This window comes from Nesoenas mayeri (genome assembly GCF_963082525.1).
Source record: "Nesoenas mayeri genome assembly, chromosome: 5".
Lineage (NCBI taxonomy): Eukaryota > Metazoa > Chordata > Aves > Columbiformes > Columbidae > Nesoenas > Nesoenas mayeri.
In genome coordinates this window covers 55,020,476-55,044,390 of record NC_137548.1, presented here as the reverse complement: position 1 = coordinate 55,044,390, position 23,915 = coordinate 55,020,476, and the positions used below count along the sequence as shown (strand labels likewise).

The window sequence follows — 23,915 nt, the reverse complement described above, 5'->3', positions numbered from 1 at the left end:
TTGGCACTCACTCTGGGTTTTTTTTAGAATACTTTTTGCTTAGAGAAGTTTTTATTTTTCATTTTCTCTGAAAGCTTAGGATATTGGCTTTGTTTAAAAACTACAATGTTAGTCAGTTCTAAAGCACTACTTTTATGATTAGTTCTCTTTATGTATTACAAGTAGAAATGTTTCTTTATCCCTCTGGGAAAGATGAGATTGATTTCTGATACAAGCAGATTAGAGTTGTGCTAGCTTTTCAGCTAGGTGGGCTACATGTCTCTGACTAGAGTAACTTAATTTCCAGATGACAATTGTAACATTAGGTGTTTCTGTCTGTCTCTAAGAAAGTAACCAGTCAGCTGGGCAGATTCATGACAATTTATATTTCTATTAAGCTATATAGCAGTGGTAAGAAAAGTAAAATAAAAGGCTTAAGTGATGCACCCATGGCAGGGCATGAGGATGTATGCTGTGCATTATGTACCGGGGATGACAATGACCAGGTTGACACTGCTTCTTGTCTGTAGCGCTGTGATTGTCTATTGCCTTGGTAGCTCCTAGTCCTTACAGAAGAAACCACGTCTCTATGTGAGACACATAGATTCACCCTACAAAGGCTGGGAAGAAATGGGCATTCAGGGACGTGTTTCTCAAAAGTCAAGAACTCTTTAAGGCAGCTGGTAACAGGCTGAGAGCAGGACAAACTTAATAGTAAAGTGTTTAGTGGAACAAAACCTGGAACCCTAGTTTTGCTTTCATCCTGCCTCTTGTCACTCTTCCCTCTAGTTGCTGAATTTGAGATTCATGCTGAGGTTTTTTTGCAGCTGATTAATCTTAGAATTTGCAGTGGACCTGGTTTCTATCTTCTAATATGTGTCAGAGTAGAATGTGCTCAGTGACTCAGTTGTGACTGTCACACTCTAAAGGCTGATGCATGTCTTAGTCACCTTTTATTGAGGGCAGTTTGATTAGTATTGTCTTGGACTAATAGATACCTAAATACACTAACTCTGTCTTCACTTAGTAATTATTTTTTATTCTAATAAATTTATTTCTAATTTGCTTGTTTCAGCACAGATTGTGTAAACAGTTGGGTTCCTCAAAATACTATTGAGAGTCCTGTGTTAAGCATAGCAGTCTACAAAGTCAGCTCCAATGATAGAGATATTTTTTTGCTTATTCATTTTGGTCTTCTCTGCTACGGGTGGATTTTTGACCTGTTTTATCAAAAGGGCTACAATAAAAACACCATATGCACAACCTGAAACAAAACTGCCTGATGGACAGTAGATAGCTTTCTTTTCAGAGCAGCTTATTATGTCAAATAGATGTGAAGAACATATTGTTATATCATCCAGTCCTTTCCATTATGTATGACAGCATCTAATTACAAAGGTTGGTATTTCCAAGGGAACCAATGAGCACAAAAGAAAGCCAGCAGACCCAATGACTCTTTGTTTGATTAGGACTTTTGATAGATAAGCTCTCCTGACTGCTGCAGAGGTGGTTTAAGATTATATAGCTTCAGTTGCCCATTCCAAATCTGCTGTACATTAGTGCTCTCTCTTATGAGGTCTGGCAGACCAACACGGTTGCTTATATCTCAGTTGTTTCAGTTCAGCGTAGACATTTTATGTATCAGGTTTCCTGAGTAGCAAGGAAAGAAGTCCTAAAAATTGAAAGGTGTACCCCCCTTCAGCCCTATCTGCTAATCTCCATCTCCACAATTATTCATGTTACTAGACATTGTTGGTCAGCAGCTTAAAAAAAAGACTATTTATGTCTTTAAAGTGGATCAAAGAGCAATTACTACTGTTGAAAGTCTTGGCTTTGGTACTTGCTGTAGGCAAGGAATGAGTCAGTGCCATAACTACAGCTACCACTCTAGTTTCTGGCTTCTCTGCCACGGTTCATCTCACTACATGACGTGTTGGTCTCACAGGAAATGCTCAAATAATAGTCACATATAGAATCATAGAATCATTTCAGTTGGAAGAGACCCTCAGGATCATTGAGTCCAACCATAACGTAACCTAACTCTAGCATTGTTTACACACCTTACATAACTAGAGTGGTTTATAATACAATTCAATTAGTTTTTTTCTATAATTTTGTATATATGAAAATATTTAAGTTGGGAAAATATTAATCTCCCAGGGGTCCAAATTTTTAGCATTACCAGAAGCTACTGTTTCTTTAAATTAATATTTCAAACATACATAACCTTCTAAAAATAAACAGTTCTAAAAATGCTGAGAGTATAGTTAGTATAAACTTAATAGGTCTTTTGCTTTTATTAGTTTTGGTTTATATCCATTGCATACTTAAGACCTTTCACTTATCAGTTTACAAGAGTGCCCTATTCCTACTCTGCTAGAATTTCAGCAAAGTGGATTTTTAGTTTACCTGTAAAGTTTTCTACTGTGATGCTCTATGTTTAGAGAACTTATTGCCCAGGCTATTCATCCAGAATCTTTCAAAGCAGATTTTGAGGTTCAGTTCTCTCATTTTCATTTATTAAATACACTTAGTTGACAGATACTGAATTAAGTGTTTGCCTTAATTTTACTTTCTTTGCCGTTTTTTTCGTCTGAGAAGGAAAGTACAGTGACTTCCTCACAACTGTATCTCAATCTGCTTTGGAAGTGAACCACCACCTTGCAAATATTCTCAGTCCTACATATATAATTTATAAACCTTTCTTGTTAAGAAATAATGCTCTGATAATATCTGTAGCATAGTTTAGGCCTCCTAAGGTTCTTCTATTTCAAATGACTGACAGAAGTACTGACATTGAATCTAATGCGCTTAATGTGGCAGCAACAATAGCTCCTGCTATCCGTTCTGGTAGTAATCAGATGTTAGTCATATTTTAAATGAAGGTAACAGGTATTTTCTACAAATGAGCAGAATCCATTTAGGCTCTTTTTGCTGAAGATGTCCTTAGGAAAAAACAGTTTCAGAGAATTCTTGTCATTCTTGAGCCTTTGACATATAAACCAAAAAATAGGTAGGTGGACACATTTTTATCTCCAGCTATTCCCTCATCCCCAACAAAAGAGAGAATATCTCTGCATAGCTTGTGTGCATTTCCCATGTTTTTTTCTTAAAACGAGTGCTTTCTTCTACATAATACTTACATGAATAAAGGGTGTCAACAATGCTTAATATTAAGCAGCTGCTGTTATCTACTTTTGTTGCCTTAGTAAAGGGGCAGCTTAATTCAAGCAAAACTAATGCTATCCAGTACCAGAGCATGTACTCAGGAAAACCGGCACTGATACCATAATTACATCTTGTTCCTCCCACCCCCCCAAAAACTAAGGATTTGCTGCTGGTGGACGTAGGTACTTTTGACAGACTTGCATGATTAGTTAAAGCACTTGTACAGAAATTCTCCTTGTGGCAGGTATACTTTAGATTTCTTTGACTTCCCATTTTTCAAATGTTATGTCTTTTTCTTTGACGTGTCTAAAATAAGGCAGTATTGGACTGGTAACTTTCACTTTCCAGGAGGTGGTTTACATTACTAACCTAACATTGGAGTTTGCTCAAGCTTTTTTCTAGAATATCCAGAGACTGTGAACTGTCATAAGCTGAATTGGCTGAATTGTCTCAAGAGCCTGACTTTGCTGTTGGATGCTGGATTACTGTAGTTACTTTTTTAGCTTGATTTCCTGTTTAAGTATTCCATCTTATCAGTTTCTGAATGAACTGAGCTTTTTAAACCAAATTTGATAGAGGAGATGAAGACAGAGGTCAATAACTCCCAAAGTGCTCAGTGCTCATCAAACTATGTGGGAGTTAGCCCCATATGAGGCACCAAAGAAAGTATAGGGGAGACTGGCTTAATAAAACCCCAGCCTCAGCCACAATTTCAGGTGATGTGAACACTTTTATTATGAGTCTCTGTCAACTTGAAATACAGATATAACATGAATTGAAAAATATTTTTCCTGTAAATAAATTTTCGAGGGGATCTTGACTCCAAATTAGGCAAACTACTCCATTGCTGAAACACAAAAACTACTGGCATTACCACACTAAGATCTGATTTAGTGTCCATTTTTATCTTTAGGAGTTTGCCAATAACTTCAGCAAAGACATGATCAAAGTAGGAACATCAGTCTTAATTATGCAAGACTTGGCCATTCTAAACAAGTATATGAACACTGGGTGTTCCCTTCTTTACTGTGGAGCCATTGATAATACCACAACATGTTAAAAACCTCTCACCATTTACAGTACAACTTCAGTTTGCCGCACAACTAAAATAATCTGAGGAAATCTGGTTCTGTACTAGTGGCCTTTACAAATTAAAGCTGTATTCTGTGAGTTTTAGTATTCCTTGAGAGCAGTAGAACATATGAGAAGTGGGTTATTGGAGGTATCTATGTAGGAACGTCAAAAAATTCTAATCAGTACAGTACAATAACATTATTTATGTTAATTTTTGTGACTTGGTCTCATTTCAGATGAAGTGGCTACCTGTCCTGCCCCAGCAGTGTATTTTGCTGATGACATGTCTCCTAATGGTCTTGGAAGCTGTACCTATAGATATAGATAAGACAAAAGTCAAAGGAGAAGGCCATGTAGAAGGAGAGAAGGTAGAAAACCCAGTAAGTGTAATGAAATTTATCTAATTAAATATTTTTCCTAATTGTTAGCAATCTGGCTATAGCAAACTGCCTTCCTGAAATTCAGATGTTCTTTACTGGAACTGCTTGCAGGAAGGAAACTGATACTAATCAGTATTTTCATATACTCTACCATCTACTATAGTGAGGTTCCATTTAAATGTGTTCTCTTTCATTTTTTTTTCCATGAACTGCTAAAGGTGAGGTGGCGCATAGAAGGAATTCCCCAGCTTCTGAGAGGAAGAGCTGTTTACTGTTCCAGAGACTTTTTTTTCAAGTGATTTGAGTGGTGGCTTAGGAAATTCCACTCTGTGATTCTGTTTGACTGTTTCAAATAGAACACAAATGAATAAATTGCACTTTAAAAAAAACCCCTATATTAACATGACAGATGCTTGTGTATGACATGGATTCCTAAACACTTTTCTCCTCATCAGTTACTGAAACAAATGAATCATAAGTTGTTATAGGGCCATGATGCAAATCAGAAAAAAATGAAGTAAGAGAGTATAATGTCTGCGTTGCTGAGATTTGAGTTTCAGTTTAATCCTTATATTTAAACAAAATGAAATGTTGGCAGTATATTCTTTTCTGAATTTTACACTATTTTTTGAAGGATACAGGACTTTATTATGATGAATATCTCAAGCAAGTAATAGATGTCTTGGAAACAGATAAGCATTTTAGGGAGAAACTCCAGACTGCTGACATAGAAGAAATAAAGGTAGGTACAAAAAAAAAAAAAAAAAAGTTAAGGTTAATTAAATCCATAATCATGAGCCATTTATGTTGTATTCTTTGTTTTCTTTTTACATACTCCTCTCAATTTTTGTGAGCTTAAATTTCCTTTCATTTTCATTTACTTAGGTATTTAACTCTTACTAAAACTTTGTCTTTAGTCAAGGGACAGTAGAACTTTTGTTTGTTAAAGAATATCCCATAGCAATGTATACTTGAATGCATGGTTTCTGCCTTTTACTTATCTACTAAAAAGCTAGTTACAGACTCCATACAGGCAGGTGAACCTTAATGTACATCAAAACAACTGCAAGAATAGCTCTCATTCACTATTGTCTGCTGAGTAGTTTGGAATGCTGTTTTGAACAGAGGTATATCTGCCTTCTGAGATTAAGGTAGTATGTCACAAATGAATATGATGACATGGAAGAGAATTACAAGACAGTCAGATTTTAAAGTCTAGGAAAATCAAGGAGTTGTGCTAAAGGTAAAGTTAGTGTATATAGGAATAAACTAGACCTCTGGCTTTCTCCCTGCTGTCCTTTCTTTTGTGCCAATCCACATAGCACTCTCTCCAAAACCTCACCACACTCTTGTCTTTTCTACTTTAGTTCCTGGCTCTAGGTGGTGGCTGTTCTGCATTCCCCTTTATGAGCTAGAAATTCAGCAAGGGACAGGTAGGAAACAGTCTAAAGTGATGACAGACTTAAAGAGGAGATCCTGCCTTTGCATTTTCTTTAATATCTCATGTTGCCGTTGGCAGCTTTTGGCTTCTTTTTCTTCTGTGCTACACCTAGTGTAACCCTTGAAGGTTACTATCTATTTCCAGATCCTGATAAATATTCTTGCAATACACATTGGTGGCTGTTGCTGTGCTTGTACCTTTTCTCAAGTCGTACAGCCATCATCAAGTGGATGAAGAACACAGCATTTTGTGTGTATCTCACAGTTCTTTTTAACTAATTCAAGAACATTTAATCAAGAAATTTGTCACTTCTTAAACATATTTAGCCATTGCCGCTTCAAGACCAAGCTTTTTCTCTTTAGAGAAGCAAAATACTTAGATATTATATTTTCAGAAAGCTTTTAGGATTCATCTATGTTTTTATAACCATAGGCTTAAAAAAAAAAAAGAATCTGCTCCTTGAAAAGATGTTGGTATTCTTATAGTGTGGGCTACAGTATTGCCAAAGACAGCCACTAGTCTGCTGTCTTGCAGCTTGTGTCTTATGGGAATCCTAATGGCTACTTTCTTCTGTTTTTTATGTATAACTTTTGTTTTTTGACAGAGTGGAAAACTAAGCAGGGAGCTTGATTTAGTGAGCCATCATGTGAGAACACGGCTGGATGAACTAAAAAGACAAGAAGTAGCAAGATTAAGAATGTTAATTAAAGCTAAAATGGATTCTGTTCAAGGTAAGAATATAAAATTTAACTTGGTGAGTTAACAGACGGGATTGTGTTGGAGGGGTGCCCAAAGTCCCTCCATTGTGCATTCTTTGTTGTCAGCAATATTGACTGTAAGCTGGAAGTGAGTGTCCTTCCTGAGCTGGCCTGGAGCCAGTAAAGACCCATCTTTATAGGAAACTGGGAAGAAAAGTCTGTATTTGATAAATAAACTTAACTTGATTCTGGCAGTGGGTTTTTCAGATACTTTTAATCCCTTTTCAGCCTATTTTTATTTTTGTAGATTTATGTTTTATAGATTGGTCACTGAGATCTTGTAATATAGTAGTACAACATGACATAGCTTTTCATGTCTTTACAAAGTAGAAAACTAATTGTTTTTTACAGTCAGTTACGACAAAAGTTTTCCTTTTTCTCTTTTTAAGCCTCCTTTCCACCAAATAGAGTTACTGCACAAATTTATAACAAACATCAAAGACTTCAGTTTAGAAGAGTATTTTCCTTATTTTTTGGCACAATTTTAAGCTCCTGAGTAAACAACAACATTTGGAGTCACAAGAACTCTCCATAGCATTTTCTTAATTGCTAATGAAATCCTACAAACTCAGGCCATTTCTTTTAATGAATAAAGTATACAGGTTTCTAATTATTCTGGTTGCTGTATGTTTGTGTGGGAAATGCTGTCCCTTTTTATTTCTTACTACTGAAGCATTTTTAAAGTTCACATTTAGCACTAATTCTGTAAATTTCGTATTAGTGGTTTATTTTTGGAGAGAATTAGTTGTTCATAAACAAAGATCCTAATGATGGACTGCATGATCTTGTTTCTGAATTGCTGTTCCTTGCAAAAAGCTCTAATACAAAAATAATAATTATTTTATTATTAGAAGCCTTTGCAAGTTATGGGGAGAAATCCTACTAAAAAAGCATGCTTTAGAAAAAATAAGTCCCCCCCAACAGATCGTATGTGTTACAGTATCAGTGTGAGATCTTACATTTGGGAAATAACAAGAACAGATTATTCTGGTTCAAAATATTCAGATTACTACTAAGATGTGAAAACCTCAGGAGTGAGAAAATGTTTTTTAAGGTTTATAATCAGCCCAGCCAGTGAGTACTTCACATCACATACAACAACTATGGCCAGATTATCTATAAAATACAACTGCATAATTTACACCTAGGCAACATCTTGGAACATGTGCAAAAGAGCATTCTATAGTAAGAGCAGGCAGAGCTGTTTGCTCTCCTTTTATTTTTTGTGTTAATCTTTTCCCTGGAACACCACTTAACATCTTACTCTTCTTTCTGATCTAAAAAAATAAAAAGCACAAATCCCCCCTGTATTCTTTCCTCTCAAATGGATCAGGTTTGAAAAAAACAGGCTGGAGATTATATTCTGTATATATTCAGTCCTGACCCAGATGTGTTTTTAAACATTTTCACCAAGATCCAACTAGACTGATCAGTATAGGACAGAAGAATGTTAGGGATTTGGTCTCCAGTAATACAGTAATGTGGCAAGTAAATAACTATTAAATAGAATTAGTCTTTTCCCATAAATATGGAAGAAGATGGGTCTGGGGGTTGTTTTTTGCCTTTTTATAAAGCCTTAAAGCAACTTCTAAACATCTTTCAAAAACAGGCTTAGCCGCACGTATTTCATCAGAAATTATGATCTCACCAGGGAGGAATGATGCTTGAAATCTGCACCAGCCAGCATTTGCCATTTTCTGTTAATGCAAACACAGCATTGAGTGTAAGACAGTTTACCAAAGAATGACATGTTGAAAATTGTGTTTTTCAGGGTTTTTTTTTAAACAAATGAAATCTTCTTTGCTAAGTAACCTAGTAAAATCTTGTCAAAATTGTTATACATAACATATCAAAGTGTATGCTGTTTAAGGTAGCTTTATTATCTAGAATTAGCAGTCAGAAACCATGGTAACAGCTAGGAAAGCCTGTTGTAGAAATGTGTTTTGTTGTTAGTGCATTGTGTATTGGTATTGTTCCTGTCATAAGGAAGAGAGAAATGTTTTCAGCTTTTAGACACAGGACCTGACTCTCCACTGTCTTGTACTTGCGTTTTGAACAAATGGAATTTGAATATCTACTTATCTGATTTGATATAATTTTACACCATATTGTACATACATTTTTGGGCAGACATAAGTAATTTGCAAAATGCACAGGGTGACAGAAGAGTCAGACTTCTCCTAGCTCAGTGAAGAGGTGCAGGTTGTTAGGTTTGATACTGCAACTATCTGATTTATATAAAAGAGAATAAAATGTTTTTCTTATTCTGTGAAGCTCAAATTGATTGTAGTTTTCTTTGCTGAAACACACGCCTTAATTCATGAATGTTAAATTACTGTGTTCAATGCTACACTGACACATCATAGTGGAAAATTACTATCAAGTTCATCAGTCTTCTTCAGGAAAAGCAATTTTAGAAGTGTTGCTATAGTTTCTTCCAAAAGTGAAAAAATTATCCAGTCCTCAGGGAGCCTCAGGTACTTAGAAGGCAAAAGCTCCCATATGAAAGTTTTAAATTTCCGGATCTTGCTTGATTTCAAACTTATTCTAATGTTTTACATTTGTACCTTGTTCTTTCAGACACTGGCTTAGACCATCAGGCTCTCCTTAAACAGTTTGAGCACCTGAACCATCAGAATCCTGACACGTTTGAACCTAAAGACTTAGATATGTTGATCAAAGCAGTGAGTGCTACTATGAGGTTTTTTTGTATTAATTATTATGCCTTTTTTCTCTGGTAAAGCCAAATCCTTTTATATATACCACTTTTTAAATATAAATGATATACAGCTTTCAGAGAAAAGTCAGTTGTCTCCATTGCACACTTGAAAATTTTTGCCATCGTGGTTTATGCTGAAGAGCCCGTCAGTTTTGGAGTGACATCTTAACAGGACTTCCATTCATGTGCCAGTACAAACAACTTTAGGAATAAAATACTCCTTTCTGGAAGCCTTTAAATTAAATACAATCTTGATAGGAGTACATTTTTCCCAAGTATATTTTCTGATTTCTATTTCTAAATTATTTAGGTGTCTCACAAATAATCATTCCTAAACTAGCCATTTGAAATTTTGGGATCTACTATTATATATATATATATATATATATATCTCAAGCTGCAAAACCACAGCAGAGTAAAATTTAAGATATCCATATTAGAAATTGCAAATGCTGGGCATGGCATTCAAGTATTTAGCAGATTCAGTACTAATCAAAGGTGTGGGGTTTTTTTTCAGTGCATGTTTATTAAGGAGATACAGTTAAATGAAGCACAGCACAGCTGTTTTCAACTGCTGAAAAACATATGCTACCCAAGGGGAAAAAAAAGACTTTAATCTCAGATATGCTTTAGAGAGCACTGCATGTCTGACATGAGAATTTGACAGAGTTTATATTTTCAAAATAAATTGAAAGATAAGGCATATTTTAAGCTTTCTTTTATTTTTGTGTATTTTTTTTACCCTTGGAAAATTTTGTCAGAAATTCTCCACTCACACCCTTTCTCTCCATATCTGTATTAAGCTACTGCAAACTAACTCCCGTTATTAAGGAAGGCACTTTTAAATGAAACTGTAGGATAAGCTACAAACGTTCTTATTCTGAAATAATCAAGGAGTTAATGGAGCTATTTGAAGCTGCACTTCATTACTATGAGACTTGCTTAACTTTGAGTCAACTTACTATTAATTGATTGGAAAGAACACCTTGGTGCCTTCTTACAGTACTGTGTGGTTGCAAAAACTGTCTTGGTCTAGGAGTTGAGCCCTTGAAAATCAATTTGTGTGAAAATAACAAAGTGAAGAGAGACGTTTCTGCATCACTGTCACGTAAAAGGAAACCCCAGACTAGTCTATCTCATGTTTGAAAGGAGAATGGCAATATGGCCAACCTTGCCCACAGATCTGAACAATACAGTGTTTTTAATGTCATATGTGTGAGCATAATCATGTGGCGTAATCATATGTTTACATATATGTATATTTTTAGGCCACAAGTGACCTGGAAAACTATGATAAGACTCGCCATGAGGAGTTTAAGAAATATGAGATGATGAAAGAACATGAGAGGAGAGAGTATTTAAAAACACTGGATGAAGAAAAGAGGCAGCGAGAAGAATCCAAATTTGAGGAGATGAAGAAAAAACATGGAGATCACCCTAAAGTTCACCATCCCGTAAGGCCATAATCTGTTCTTGCATGATTGGGTGGAAACTTTCCAGAGAGAAAAAGCTAATAAAGAGAAGGGTGTCTCTTGTTTGTTCTCAGCATTTGCATCTTCTGATTGACATGGGAGCTGAGTGTGGGAACAATGCTGAGAGCATTACAAAACCCACTATGTATACCCTTTTTTTTTCTGTACAAGTATGCTATTTGCTGGCAGAATTATTTTTTACTAAGAAGCTAAAACTCATAAGAAGCTAGAATGGTATTAAAAACTGTAGGGATGCCTTCATGGGATGCCTGGCCCGCAAGAAACTGCATCACAGTACCATTTGCTCCAGAAAAGGCAAAATTTAACTCCCTTCAGCTGTTGTTTCTGGATGGGTATCTGTGGCATGACTGATTATTATAGGTGTTCCTTTCCACAGAATGCGCATTTCCTTGACACTCCCTCTTTCCCTGGGCCTTTCTGTCTTATGAAAGTATTAGACATTGCAACATGACTAATTAGAAAACAAACCCTTTTAGAGAAACTGTAATAGTTATACTTAGTCATCTTTTCAATAGTTTTTCTTTGTAACCAATCCATAGGGAAGCAAAGATCAACTGAAAGAGGTGTGGGAAGAAGCAGATGGACTAGATCCTAATGAATTTGACCCCAAAACATTTTTCAAATTACACGGTAAGAGGTTTAGTTTAATTTCATGAACAAGTGAAGTGACTTTCTGTTACCTTCTGCTAAGGGCAAGTTTGTCTTATGCTATGATGGAGTCATATACCTCAAGCAATTTGGATGAATCTGTAGAAGAAAAAAATGCTATTGCTTGTAAGTTTACTGCAAAGTTTTAAATTAGGTTTAAAAGTTAAAAACAGAGTTTTGTTTAACTGCTTATAAAATCATGCAGCCAGTAGTGATTCCTCAGGCAAATATGGATACTTAAAGGGCTATCCATATCTGTAAGTTTACTTACATACAGCATGCTAGGAATAAATCCTCAGAGGTGTGTGTGAGAAAATGTGCTTTCTCATCAGCTCTGCAGGTAAGTGCCGGAGAAGTGCAAAGCCTCTTCAGAAGTTGCAAGATTCCCTGTATAAAACAAAATCCAAAATGACTCCCAATCCTGCCTCTATATTTCTGAGCAGTGTGCAGCTAGAAACAATAAAACAGCAGCAGACGTGAGGATGCATCTTAATAGGCATTTTGCTTTAAATGTGATTATATAAATGTGTAACCTTATATTCTGACATTGTTAAATGCTTAATAATGAAGTACCCTTAAGCAGATCTTGCCTATGAATGGTTGAACAGTATGTAGGATTTGACTACTCCCAAAGGTTGTAATTTAACTGAAGTGTTCTAGCTTGAGTCTGAACCTTTATCTTGGTTTATAAAATATATAAATTTGCATTATAGCTATTAAACCTTATTTCTTCTTTTTAGAGACATCTTGAAAGATCATTTTCTGAAAATTTTTGGTAGCTTTTTTGTGCAAATCTTACCAAAAGAGAAATAGCTGAAATAACCTTTTGCCTTACAGCTTAGTATATAAAAAACTTTGAAGCAATTAAACAAAAAGACTGCATAATAACACTTGTTTGAAGCAGACATTCTCTTTCCATTTCAGAGGTGGTATAACAACATTCAGAGTAGAATGTAGGATAAAAGATGGTTTGTTAGTTATCAAGTATTCTCTTTGCTTTTGTCATTAGAAGTCATTTTACAGTGATCTCAAGTGCTGCATATTTATATAGATTTTCACAATTCTTTAGTTTTTTTGAAGAGTCGTACTGTTGATTAACAAAGTTTTTCTACAGATTTTTGTTGCTCCTGAATCTATTTACAAATGTAGTTGTTAAATTGGGACAACTTGTTTTCAGCAACATTTTTTAGCAAATGCACACTGTACTATCCTGTTGTAACCTATTTAAGTTTGCTAATCTAAGAAATAGAGAGATTGCTCCAGACTTGTCCAACTAACCAGCCAAAAATGGCAATACAGTTCAGCCAATGCTTGATAAAAACCTAAACAGAAAAATTGACCTTTGTAACCAGCATCTTGTTAAATGAAGTTTTTAATCTACATAGATGTGTATGCTGATTCTTACTTAACTCATGGAGAACTATTACATGTATTATTTTCTGTACATACTCAGCTTTTATTTTCAACACTTTTTGTAGATGTCAATAATGATGGTTTCCTGGATGAGCAAGAATTAGAAGCCCTATTTACTAAAGAGGTAAAAAAAAAAGTTCAGATACTTAACTTGTTTCAGTAAATGGTTACAGGAATGTCTGTATTTTTTCCAAGTATATTTGGGGATTTTGGACTGCCAATTTGAATATTCACACCAAGTTTTCTGTATCCTTAATGTTTCTATGAAAGTATAAAAACATATCAGCAGGGAAAATAAAGTAGTTGAAGCATAGGACTCAGACACCAGAGATCTACTGCTCATCTATTTCTCTACCACAGGCTTGTTTGAGATTTTATTAATCTGTGGGATAGCTATACTTGTATAACTTGTGATGCAGAGAGCTGCACTCCTGCTCTGGCTACATGCAGCCTGGTAGAGGTCCTGCAGCTGGGTAGCTGTGCTCATTCAGGGCTCATCAGCAAGTCACAGACTCACAGAATGTTAGAGATTGGAAGGGACCTCAGAAGATCATCTAGTCCAATCCCCCTGCCGAGGCAGGAACACCTAGATGAGGTTACACAGGAAGGCGTCCAGGCAGGTCTTGAATGCCTCCAGAGTAGGAGAATCCACAACCCCCCTGGGCAGCCTGTTCCAGTGTCTGTCACCCTCACTGAGAAGAAGTTTCTTCTCAAATTTATGTGGAACCTTTTGTGTTCCAGTTTGTATCCATTACCCCTTGTCCTATCATTGGTTGTCACCGAGAAGAGCCTGGCTCCATCCTTATGACATTCACCCTTTATATATCTGTAAACATAAATGAGGTCACCCCCTCAGTCTCCTCTTCTCCAAGCTAAAGAGCCCCAGCTCCCTCAGCCTTTCCTCATAAGGGAGATGCTCCACTCCCAAGCCTTGTAGAGAGAAAAAGGGTCATGCCTGTGCTAACTGGCTCAAAGGCAGCACGTTGTGGAAGTTGCTACAGAAATTTCAAATATTTTGTGTGTAGCTAATTTGGAGTTCATGTACATCTGATAAAGTAGACAGGCTCTTAGGTTCTTTGAGCCTTGTTTTGTTGTCTGTGAAAACACAAATATTAGTACTTCTTTGCCTCCCAGGGGAGTAATGATAACAATATACTGAAATTCTACAGTGAAGGGAATTGCAGAATGAATAAGTAAATGAAAGGCCATGGTCTTCATTTTCCCATTCAGAGATCCAGTACTGTGGCTGTCAATATCTAATCTTAGAATTTTTTCTGGATTTCATGAGTCGGGGAGGAAATATGCTGTACAGTATATATAGAAGCTTATAAATTTGAACTACTGTAAATTTTTGAATAAATTAAATTTGCAAATACAGATTTCTAACAATACTTTGCCATAATCCCCTCTAATACAGTGAAGATATATGGCAGCCTTTTTTGACAGATTTGTCCCACCATTTTGCAGCTTCATAGTTTGAAAACAAATACTTGAGGCCTTAAAATTACCTATGGCTAAGCAAGTGAAGCCTAATGACTAAGAAAGCTAAGTAGAAGCAAATAAGCATGAACTCATCAGAAAGACAATGTGCAAGAAGAGAAGTGGACCATTAAATTAAGCAGTCAATTTGTCTTGTGATAACCTGAATGCCTACAGGTCAGCTGCATGCTCTGGTAAAAAAGCTGCTCTCTCCTGTTCCAGAAACCACATGGAAGCTCTGACTGCTTTGAATTAAATGTAGGATCAGACTGTGGATGCTGAGGTCTATTTTACTGTAGTGTTCACAGCACTGAATTACAAACAACCACATGAATTAGCTAAAAATTTAATTCTTAGCAAAGAAAGGTTCACTTGTTGCTTAAATACTATGCTGAAAGAGAATTACACACACACTCTCATTCTGTTGGAAAAACACTGAACTCGTGTTTTTAGCAACATCTTGCACTATGATTCCAAGTATGCTCTGTCATTTGAATGAGTAGCCATTTTTCCGAACTAACATTTGCTGATTTTGAATTTCAGCTAGAAAAAGTGTATGATCCCAAAAATGAAGAGGATGACATGGTTGAAATGGAAGAAGAAAGGCTCAGAATGAGAGAACACGTAATGAACGAGGTGGGACTGATGTTCAGTAGAGCTGCTGATTTCCTTCTGTGTTCAAGAAATACAGTTGTCCTAACATGAGGCTGTCCAAGTACAGCAGAAAGGGATGACCTGTAACACTGAATGCTGTTTGTGCTGGGATTCACATCAAGCTACAGTTCTCAAGCCCTGTCTCCATGTTCTGATGTAAATGCCTGCTGACTAGTTTTTATTTAAGAAATTCCAGAGAAGGAATTGTGCTGTAACCTCCGTATTTTGCAGATACTGACATTCAATAGAAATTGCCCATGAATTTTGCGTCCAACAGGAAAGACTCTAAATGTGTTTTTGCACTTGGCAAATGGGTAAGATTGAGGTGTGAGAAGAGAGAGTAGAGCAATGCCCTATTTCATGTAGCTCACCTTTGTCCCTTCAGAAGAGGTTCAGAGCTCAAGGTGTCACCTATGACAGTGAATACCTTTACTAGTTCAGCTCAGGAGACAGGGAAGGGAATAGGATGTTTTGAACCACCATGTTTTTCATTTATATCTTTTCTGTATTCAACTATATTACCTAAGCTTGAGGAATGGAGCAAGCCTGGTCTTCTATTAGTCATACAGGGAAGCATTTCCTTCCTTCCCCTTAAAGGATTCTGACACAATTCAGTTGGGTTTGTTTTTGTTTTTGTTTTTTTTTACATTTTAAAACCTCCCCATCCAACAGTGGATATTACTCTGACTCACAGTTACAAAATTATTACCAGAAAGCTACAAAACATTTTTCTCAAAAAAGTGATGCATGCCACTATTATAGTTGGGGCTGTGACCACAAATAACGTTTCCAATGAAGCCAATGAATTTTTAAGTAAAATGTGAGGATTTAGTTTTATTTCCATTTCTGTTAAGCTATATAAGCTTGTGAGAGAAGTTTTCAGAAGATGTTGCAGACACTCCCTTGAAAATGGGACAGTTATAAAATGTTTATTTTTTAAGATATTTGCATAATGAAATTAAATATTAAATCAACCAAACCCTATCCTTTAGATTGAGTTTAAGTTTTTGCTTCAAATAGGTCGACATCAACAAGGACCGGCTTGTGACTTTGGAAGAGTTCCTGCGAGCTACAGAGAAAAAAGAATTTTTGGAGCCAGATAGCTGGGAGGTAATGAGAATGTATTCCAAGTGCAACATACTGTACTGTTACTGTCATTGTAACCAGCAAACCAAGTGGCATGAATCTGCTTTTTTTCAGTTCTGTTTTGGTATGTATATGGTTAAGCTCCTTAGCTAAATGTAATATACAAACTGCAGCAGATAATGTAATGCAGATGTATTGTCCACACACAAACAGAAAGGTCTCACGCCACCCTGTGGATTCTGGAAGAGCTTTCCCCACATGCTTTTCAAAACAAAAATGGACATTTTGTTTATGAGTCACTTTAAAGGGGAGATAGGAACTCAGCTGGAAGCAAGAGGAATTTTTTCTCCTACCTCTAAATCCTTAGTGGAATTTTGCAGAGAAAATAGCTGAGAAACTGCTATTTTGCTGTTTCTTACAGTGAGTGTACTAGTGCTTGACAGTGTCACATCTGGATATTTTGATGAAAATTCTGAGGATTGTTTAGTGAACTGTACAATTCAGCTGTTAATAATTTCATTGTGTATGCATTTCTGCCTAAGTATTCACGTTTGTGTGTATTTTCTTGCAGACACTAGATCAACAGCAGCTCTTCACTGAGGATGAGCTGAAGGAATTTGAAAGTCATATTTCTCAGCAAGAAGATGAACTTAGAAAGAAGGCAGAAGACCTTGAGAAGCAAAAGGAAGAGCTACAGAGGCAGCAGGACCAGCTTCAGGCTCAGAAACAAGAGCTTCAGCAGGTACACTTAGGAGAACAGAATTATGTTTTTTCCTTTTCTATATCCTTAAACATGTGACAGCTCATGACAATCCTCAGATCTGGAGCATTCCTTACCCTGAGTTCTCCTCTGAGTCCCAGATGAATTCTAAACTAATGATACCACATCAAAACATAATCTAGCATTCAGAGTTACAGCAAACAATGCAAGTATCTTAACTCAGCAGTAGGCCCATTGACACAGACTTAACATAATGGCTGCAAAATTTCTTTTAAGTGTATTCACATCAGAGAAATTTGACAGATTTACGTTTTTCAACTGTGGTATTTTATTTTTCACCAGGTCGTAAAACAGATGGAACAAAAGAAACTACAGCAAGGAAATCCTCCTGCAGGACCAGCTGGAGAACTGAAATTCCAACCCCGTATGTATCTTTCTGTGTAGATACACAGAATAAGATCTCCAATGTAACAGTCATTAAAACTGTGTTTTCTATTGGAACTGTTAATAGAATGTGGTTTTAATGATCTCGGGAGAGGTTCACTAAACTGTCTTGAAAAGGAAAGTATGGAACTCTTCTAAAGCACTCCTGATATCTCAGTGTTTCTAAGCCCATAGTAAAAAAAAAAACGCAGACTTTCCAAGTCAAGGCATCAAATGGGTAGAGAAGAAGGAGATTGTGTTGTACTTATTAGTCTAAAACGATTGAAATCTAGGATATTTGGGATTTCTGAGCATCCAGAGAAGAGAGACATAGAAATGACCAGGACTGTCTGGTGTCCTATGGCTGCATTACCAGTCTGAGACAGCAGAACAAATCAAAGCATGTAAGTGCTTTCAACAAGTGTACCCCCTGTGGCAAATTTACCAGAAGTTGCACACAACGTGACATGGCAAGTTAGTTTGAGACAGTATGAGCGACCAATTGCTTCAGCACCCTCAGAAGAATGTTGTAATAAGTCGCTGCATTCACTTATTAGTGGCAACAAAATGGTCAGGTATATATTAGTAGTTCCTACGCATAACACGTTGTCCACATTTCTTTTGTGCTTTAAAGGGGCTCCATTCTCCCATGCATCCTAAATTAGCTTTTTCTACTCCTCTAGAAAGGCTGAAATCAATATGGCTTTACTGGCCTCCATGTTCATGTGCTAACATTATCAGTAGAGCTCTAGAACTTCTTGACATTCATCTCAAACGTAAGACTTCAAACTATGTCCAAGCAGCCTTTTGAATACTGGAAGCTCTTTGCTGCAGGCCCAACATTGGGCTTTCAAACCATAAATGCTTTATTCAGTGATTACAGCTTACTTTGTTGAGTATCCTGAAATTCTATCCCAAAGCTCCTCAGTTCTGTCAAGTAATGAAATTTCAGTACCAATTTAATGTTGTCTTTCATTTGCCTCAAAACTGCCTGTGCACAATTTCATTTTATGATCCCTAGTTCTGAGAGCCTCACTCCCCCTCACCTTCAGTAAAAACTTCATGTGAATTAGTAGATGCCCTGAGAATTGGATTAATGATACGTCTTTTGGTACTGGCAATATTGTAGCAGATTCTGTTCTGAACACGTATGTTATTTTATGTAAAAACTTTTTGCAAAGTCATTTAATCAAATGTCATAGGAACTCTTTATGTTACCCAGAACTAGTCACTACTCATTCACTGGGTTAAGGAGATCCAAGTAGACAGTATTTCTAATCTGTAGGCTACTAGAGGTACTAAGAGTGATTTAAGGAAAAAAAAAAAAAAAATCACAAAAATGCAGCTGCAAGTTCTGAAATCTACAGCTAACTATGAAAATGAGTATTATTCAAAGGTAGGCAAAGGGAGGGTGTTGTATTGTTGACACAGTGAGGAGTAAAATACAGGAGCAGGTTGTTGTGGGTATTTTTTCCAAGCTTCTCATATTGAGATTAAAGGTTTCATAAACCTAATATATTCCAGAAAGAAAAATCTCCAAAGAACCAATGTTTCATGGAAGTGAAAATATTTCACAGTAAACAGTAACAATTAGTAATCTAAGAGGATATTATAAGTTTATATAAATCTGTAGAAGACCAGTCTGTTGGGTAATCTCAATCCAATTTCATTAGGAGTCACAAATAAAATTCTTTATTCCACTTACAGACCAAACCCCAGAACTTTGTTTTTGATTGTCCCTGCACTAGAAACTTGCCTTTAGAGGCTTTTCACATTTGTGGCAAATTCAATTGAGAAGTTACAAATGGTTTTATTGTTGTTTTACAGCCGGTGAACACAAAGTTGGGGATGCACCAAAACACCCTGCGGGAGGTGATCAGCCTTTACCACCAGTACACGTCCAAGAACCAGCTGCCAGAACTGATCAAGTTCACCCTTAACCACTTGTGCCTCAACTTTGTAGCATCTTTATTATTGGGGGGAGGGAAGGGTGGGCAGTGGGTGGGCAGGAAATCAGAGCGAAACATGAACTCTTCACTTTTTCCTTGGATTGTCAAACCATTAGAAATGTTAGAGATGAAGTATGAAACCATCTTTGAATAATAAATTAAACTAATTTTCTCTCCAATGCATCAGTGAGCAACACAGTAAGGGAATCATTCAGAGGTTATAATGGAGGAGGGAATTGAGGAAAACTATTAAGACTAAAGGTTTTCATGGGCAGGGGGCTGAGCTGAACTCTTCTCTTACAAAGAAGGGAGGAGATGGCTGCCATTCTCTGCTTAGGTACAAATTAGAATCTGCTCAGAGAGGAAGCAGGGAACTGGCCTGAATGTCAAGTTAGGTCTAGTTTTATGTAGAAACTCTTTCCAGACATGCTGAGAAGCAAAATATGGAGAAACAAAGACCATAGATAAAGGCCTACCATTTCCAGCACTTCCAAACCTATTCTTCTTTGAGACCAAATAAAAACAATCACACTTAATCACAGAAAATTTGCACTTTCTAAAATCTAAACACAACAAAGAATTATGTGGAACAGTGAATATTTTTCATGTTTACAGAAGCCTAAGAATTTCACTGTAAGCCTTCAAAAAATGTTGTGTTTCTGGTGTACTGATCTGAACCGTCCTCCTTGTTGAGATTAATTATGTGTAGCAGTTGAATACTCAGCTGGCTCTTGGGACAGTACTTTTGTCCCTGTTTCTTTCATCAGGTGCCAGCTGATCTCAAAATTTTGCATGTTATTAAGTAAGCTTTTTATGTTGATAGAAATATTGTGCAAAACAGAACAAGACTTTGTCTTTTTCTGTACAGATTATCCTACCTCCTATGATAATACCAGATTTTTCAAGATGCACCATGCGCTTCAGAAGGCTCTTCTCAGACATGAATCTTTGACTTGTTAAGAGTCTTACTATGAACTCTTAGTTTTCCAGCAGTTGGTCTAAGTTTGTGAAGGGTCTTAAAACAGGAGTGCTACTTGACTGTATTAATTTGGTAACCAACCAGCGTAGGTCCCTAATGTTGTAAGCCAAGATTTTACAAGAATAAGTTCATTTTCCTGTGGGTTTTACTATAATGTTGCAAAGTCGTGCGATTGTCCTTGCTTGTCATTCATTTCAGACTGGAAGTATCCTAATCTGTAAACCCTGTTTGAGGCTTTTTTTAAACATGGATTGTTCTGACTGTATAATGCTGGCTTTGAACTGATACGCATACACCGTGGCAAGTATCCTTTGCCTTTCCTTCCTATTCTCTGGCTAACTGCTGAGTGTCATTAAAAGAAATCATATGAGTTTTGAGCAAAGAAACAGAGGCAACCCTCAGTTATAAAGATATGTTCCTTTCAGAATAAGATTTGAAAATCTTAATCAACTCAAGTAAGACAGAAGGCAATAACCCATGTTTTGTATTGACATTTGGTAAGTTTCTCTGAAGAACTGTGATAGAAGCTAGGTGTGTTCCTTCCATGTTTAAGGCTCCTTTAAGCAGGATCGAGCACATTCTTTTTTTTTCCACACAATATCATAGAATTCCCTGCCAGAACAGATTAGGTTTCCCTATCTGTTTCATCTTGTTAGTTGTCATGTCACATTTCCTTCATTTATGCTACTCAAACAACTGGACTTTTACCTTTTTTTTTGTTTTGTTCTCTGCACAACTGGTTAACATTTTGTTTCCAAAATCAATGTCCCCACAGTTTGTCATTTCCATGCTTCTAACATCAGTTTGATTATGTCTTTGGCAGGAGACTGTTTGCCAAGAGTCCCAGACATAGTTCTAGTTACAGCCAGGCTAACAGAGTTTCTCACTGCACAGCCCTGGCTTTGGGGTTGCAGCCTGATAATGGGTAACAGAGCAAGGAGGGAAACAAAGGGGGAATTATTCAAACATTGTGGAAAAGGTGGGGGAAATTTTTCATGTGTGTTCACCCCCATCCCACATGAAAGTTTGCAGAGGACAAATTATAAAGCCACAGATGTTTGTACAGAATCAAGGACTGAAACCTTTGGTGTAAAGGCATTTCTACCATACAAATCATTCCTTCAGGCTACATCTGCCTCCTAACAAATGTCATATTTAATGGGGTGCTTTGTATTGTAATGCTCAAGCTTTGGTTTCAGGGCAGCCTCTTACATTTTGATTGTAAGATCCTGACTATCCCTGCTGTCAGAGATGGGTATTGTATCTCTCTTATCCCATTTACCTGGAAACACCCAGAGTTTTGTGAAGAACTGTTATAACCTGGGCGCTGAACTCAGCTCCTGCACGCCACCGTGTAGTGAGTGTCAGTGGGGACTCTGAGGAAGCCACTTGTGAGAAATCAGAGTTTTCCCTTGCTGTCAGCATTAGCAAAAGTTTCTCATTTTGCATTTCAACCAGGCACTGGGGTGCATTCAGTATAAAATGACATACAACTTCAATTACTATATGATAGCTAAATGTTGTTCTTGTCAGTGTTAATTTAATTAGTAGGCTTGCAGTTCAGCAATATTCTACAGACTTTCTGTTCATGTTTTAGAAAAGGAAACGGGAAGTTTTTTAAGCCTTAGAATTGGTGTTTTGGTTTATCTTTAACAGTAATCAAGGCTCAGTCAAACTGCCAGTTATTTGCCCTAAATTATGTGGAAGTCAGAGCCTCAGTCCTCAATAATGCTTAGGTTCCTGAACTGCTACTGAGCACATCTTAAGTTTGTTGCCTAAATGTTTTTTGTGATGAAAGACCAAATTACAACGTCATGCTCATCCACCCAGTTCAAAAGTCTCATGTGCATGGGTACCTGTGTCACATGTCCACAAAGACAGCAAGGACCTGGTGGATGTCCTTCCAGAAGATGATCTGTCAGGTCTGGTCTATTGACAGACAATGTTCACCCAATACTGTCCATCTCATCCTTCTCAAAGGCCCAGGCTAAAAGAGGTCTCCATCTGAGTGTAATAAAGCCACTAAACTATTTTTGCGGATCAGTTCTGAAGTGTGGTTTAAGTAAGAGTGAGGAACCTTTGAGGAACATCTACCTTAGAGGTTATGCAATGTGCTGAAGTCACACATATGAAATATTTCACAGATTTGTTGCTTTTCAATGTGTTTTGTTGTTTTTAGTGCTGATGTCTTTTAATTGGGTTCTCTCTTCCATAAAAGCAACTAAAAGTATTAGCTGCTAAAAGCATGTTTCTACCATAGTACTGATTTCTCAGGAGCTTTTTAAAGTTGAAAAAAAACCCCAAACAAACTAAGTGTACAGCTAAGTGAGGAAGTAGAAAGCTATAATCACAGATAAATAAGGGACTGGAATATCATGGGCTTCTGTGCTTTCATCTGTACTCTGCTTTTCATTTAGGAGGTGATTACAAGAAAACTGAATGTAATTTCATACAGACACCAGTTCCAAGACAAAGATGCAGAGATTTGGTTTTGTACTTGGCTGGGATTTTGGTAGGAGGATGAAGAAGTAAGATTTGGTCAAGGTTGTACAAATCCATATCCTCCAGTGCAATACATGTAGGAAAAAAAAAACAAGCCCCGCTCTGTACTTTGTATAGATTAGTTTTTAACTGGATTAAACTGAAACTCAGCGCAGTGACAGACGTCTAGTGTTTTATTTTAAGTGGGTGGGAAAGAAGTGGGTTTAGATCTTGTGTATATGCACAACTTCCTGTTTAGAGGCCCTGTTTGCCTTCCATTTTTGCTTACTCAAAAGATAAGAAAAGGAATTTATAAAAATACGTAAGTATCTTGTGTTCTTCCCTGGTACCAGCTGCAAGAGCTATTCGCTAATTAGGCATTCAAATGCTCAATTTTCTGTATTCATAAAAATACAAACCAACTAATTAAAATGCTCCTGCAAAAGCATTACAAACTCATGCCAACACCACACAATTCCCTGACTTGTTACAAATGCAAACCAGAAATCCCAGAAAAGGTGAAGCACCCCCAGGTTTAATAACAGATTCTCTCTAGATTACTTTCTCTTTGCTTACAGATTTTGCCTTCAAAACCAAGGCCTCACCGTTTGGGGATGTCAGAATGGCCGAGGCAATGTGTCTCTTGGGGAGAGCCACAGGACTTGATGCCATATCCAGCCATATCAGACTTTTCCATTTTGTAAATGTATCTCAATTAAGAAAAATGTGATGTATGGTGGCATCTTGCAAAGAACTGAAGCTCTGAGCTATGGGTTGTCCTTTTATAGTGTGGCAGAATGCAAGCCCCCCTCTCTCCCCCTCCGTCCTTCAGTATGGAAGGAGTGGGCACATCTCCCTCTCTCTCTGCTGTTTGAGGCCAACAGCTTCTTTTGTTTGGCCCCAGAGCACCGTGGCCAGGGCCATTAGGAGAAGGCAGTGCTGAGGCGCCAGTGAGCCACTGGGTGCCTGCGACCAGTGTGGGGGATGTTTGGAGGCTTCAGGGGCACCCACAGCCAGGGTGGGGGTGCAGAGAAGCTTCTAGAATGCCTACAGTCAGATCTGATCAGGCA

General features: G+C 37.1%; 1 protein-coding gene across 3 annotated transcripts in view; it reads left to right on the top strand.

Annotated features, from left to right (window-relative positions):
* NUCB2 (nucleobindin 2) overlaps positions 1 to 22,959 on the top strand; it is a 28,690-nt gene extending 5,731 nt beyond the window's left edge. For all 3 annotated transcript variants that reach the window (XM_080344934.1, XM_080344935.1, XM_080344936.1), the window contains exons 2-13: positions 4,458 to 4,601; positions 5,236 to 5,343; positions 6,647 to 6,773; positions 9,381 to 9,484; positions 10,788 to 10,973; positions 11,552 to 11,642; positions 13,139 to 13,197; positions 15,096 to 15,188; positions 16,227 to 16,316; positions 16,864 to 17,034; positions 17,356 to 17,437; positions 19,264 to 22,959. In XM_080344934.1, the coding sequence (XP_080201060.1) occupies positions 4,458 to 4,601; positions 5,236 to 5,343; positions 6,647 to 6,773; positions 9,381 to 9,484; positions 10,788 to 10,973; positions 11,552 to 11,642; positions 13,139 to 13,197; positions 15,096 to 15,188; positions 16,227 to 16,316; positions 16,864 to 17,034; positions 17,356 to 17,437; positions 19,264 to 19,376 (1,368 nt within the window). In that variant the 3' untranslated portion in view covers positions 19,377 to 22,959. The remainder of the gene's footprint in view (positions 1 to 4,457; positions 4,602 to 5,235; positions 5,344 to 6,646; positions 6,774 to 9,380; positions 9,485 to 10,787; positions 10,974 to 11,551; positions 11,643 to 13,138; positions 13,198 to 15,095; positions 15,189 to 16,226; positions 16,317 to 16,863; positions 17,035 to 17,355; positions 17,438 to 19,263) is intronic.
* The last annotated feature ends 956 nt before the right edge of the window (positions 22,960 to 23,915 follow it).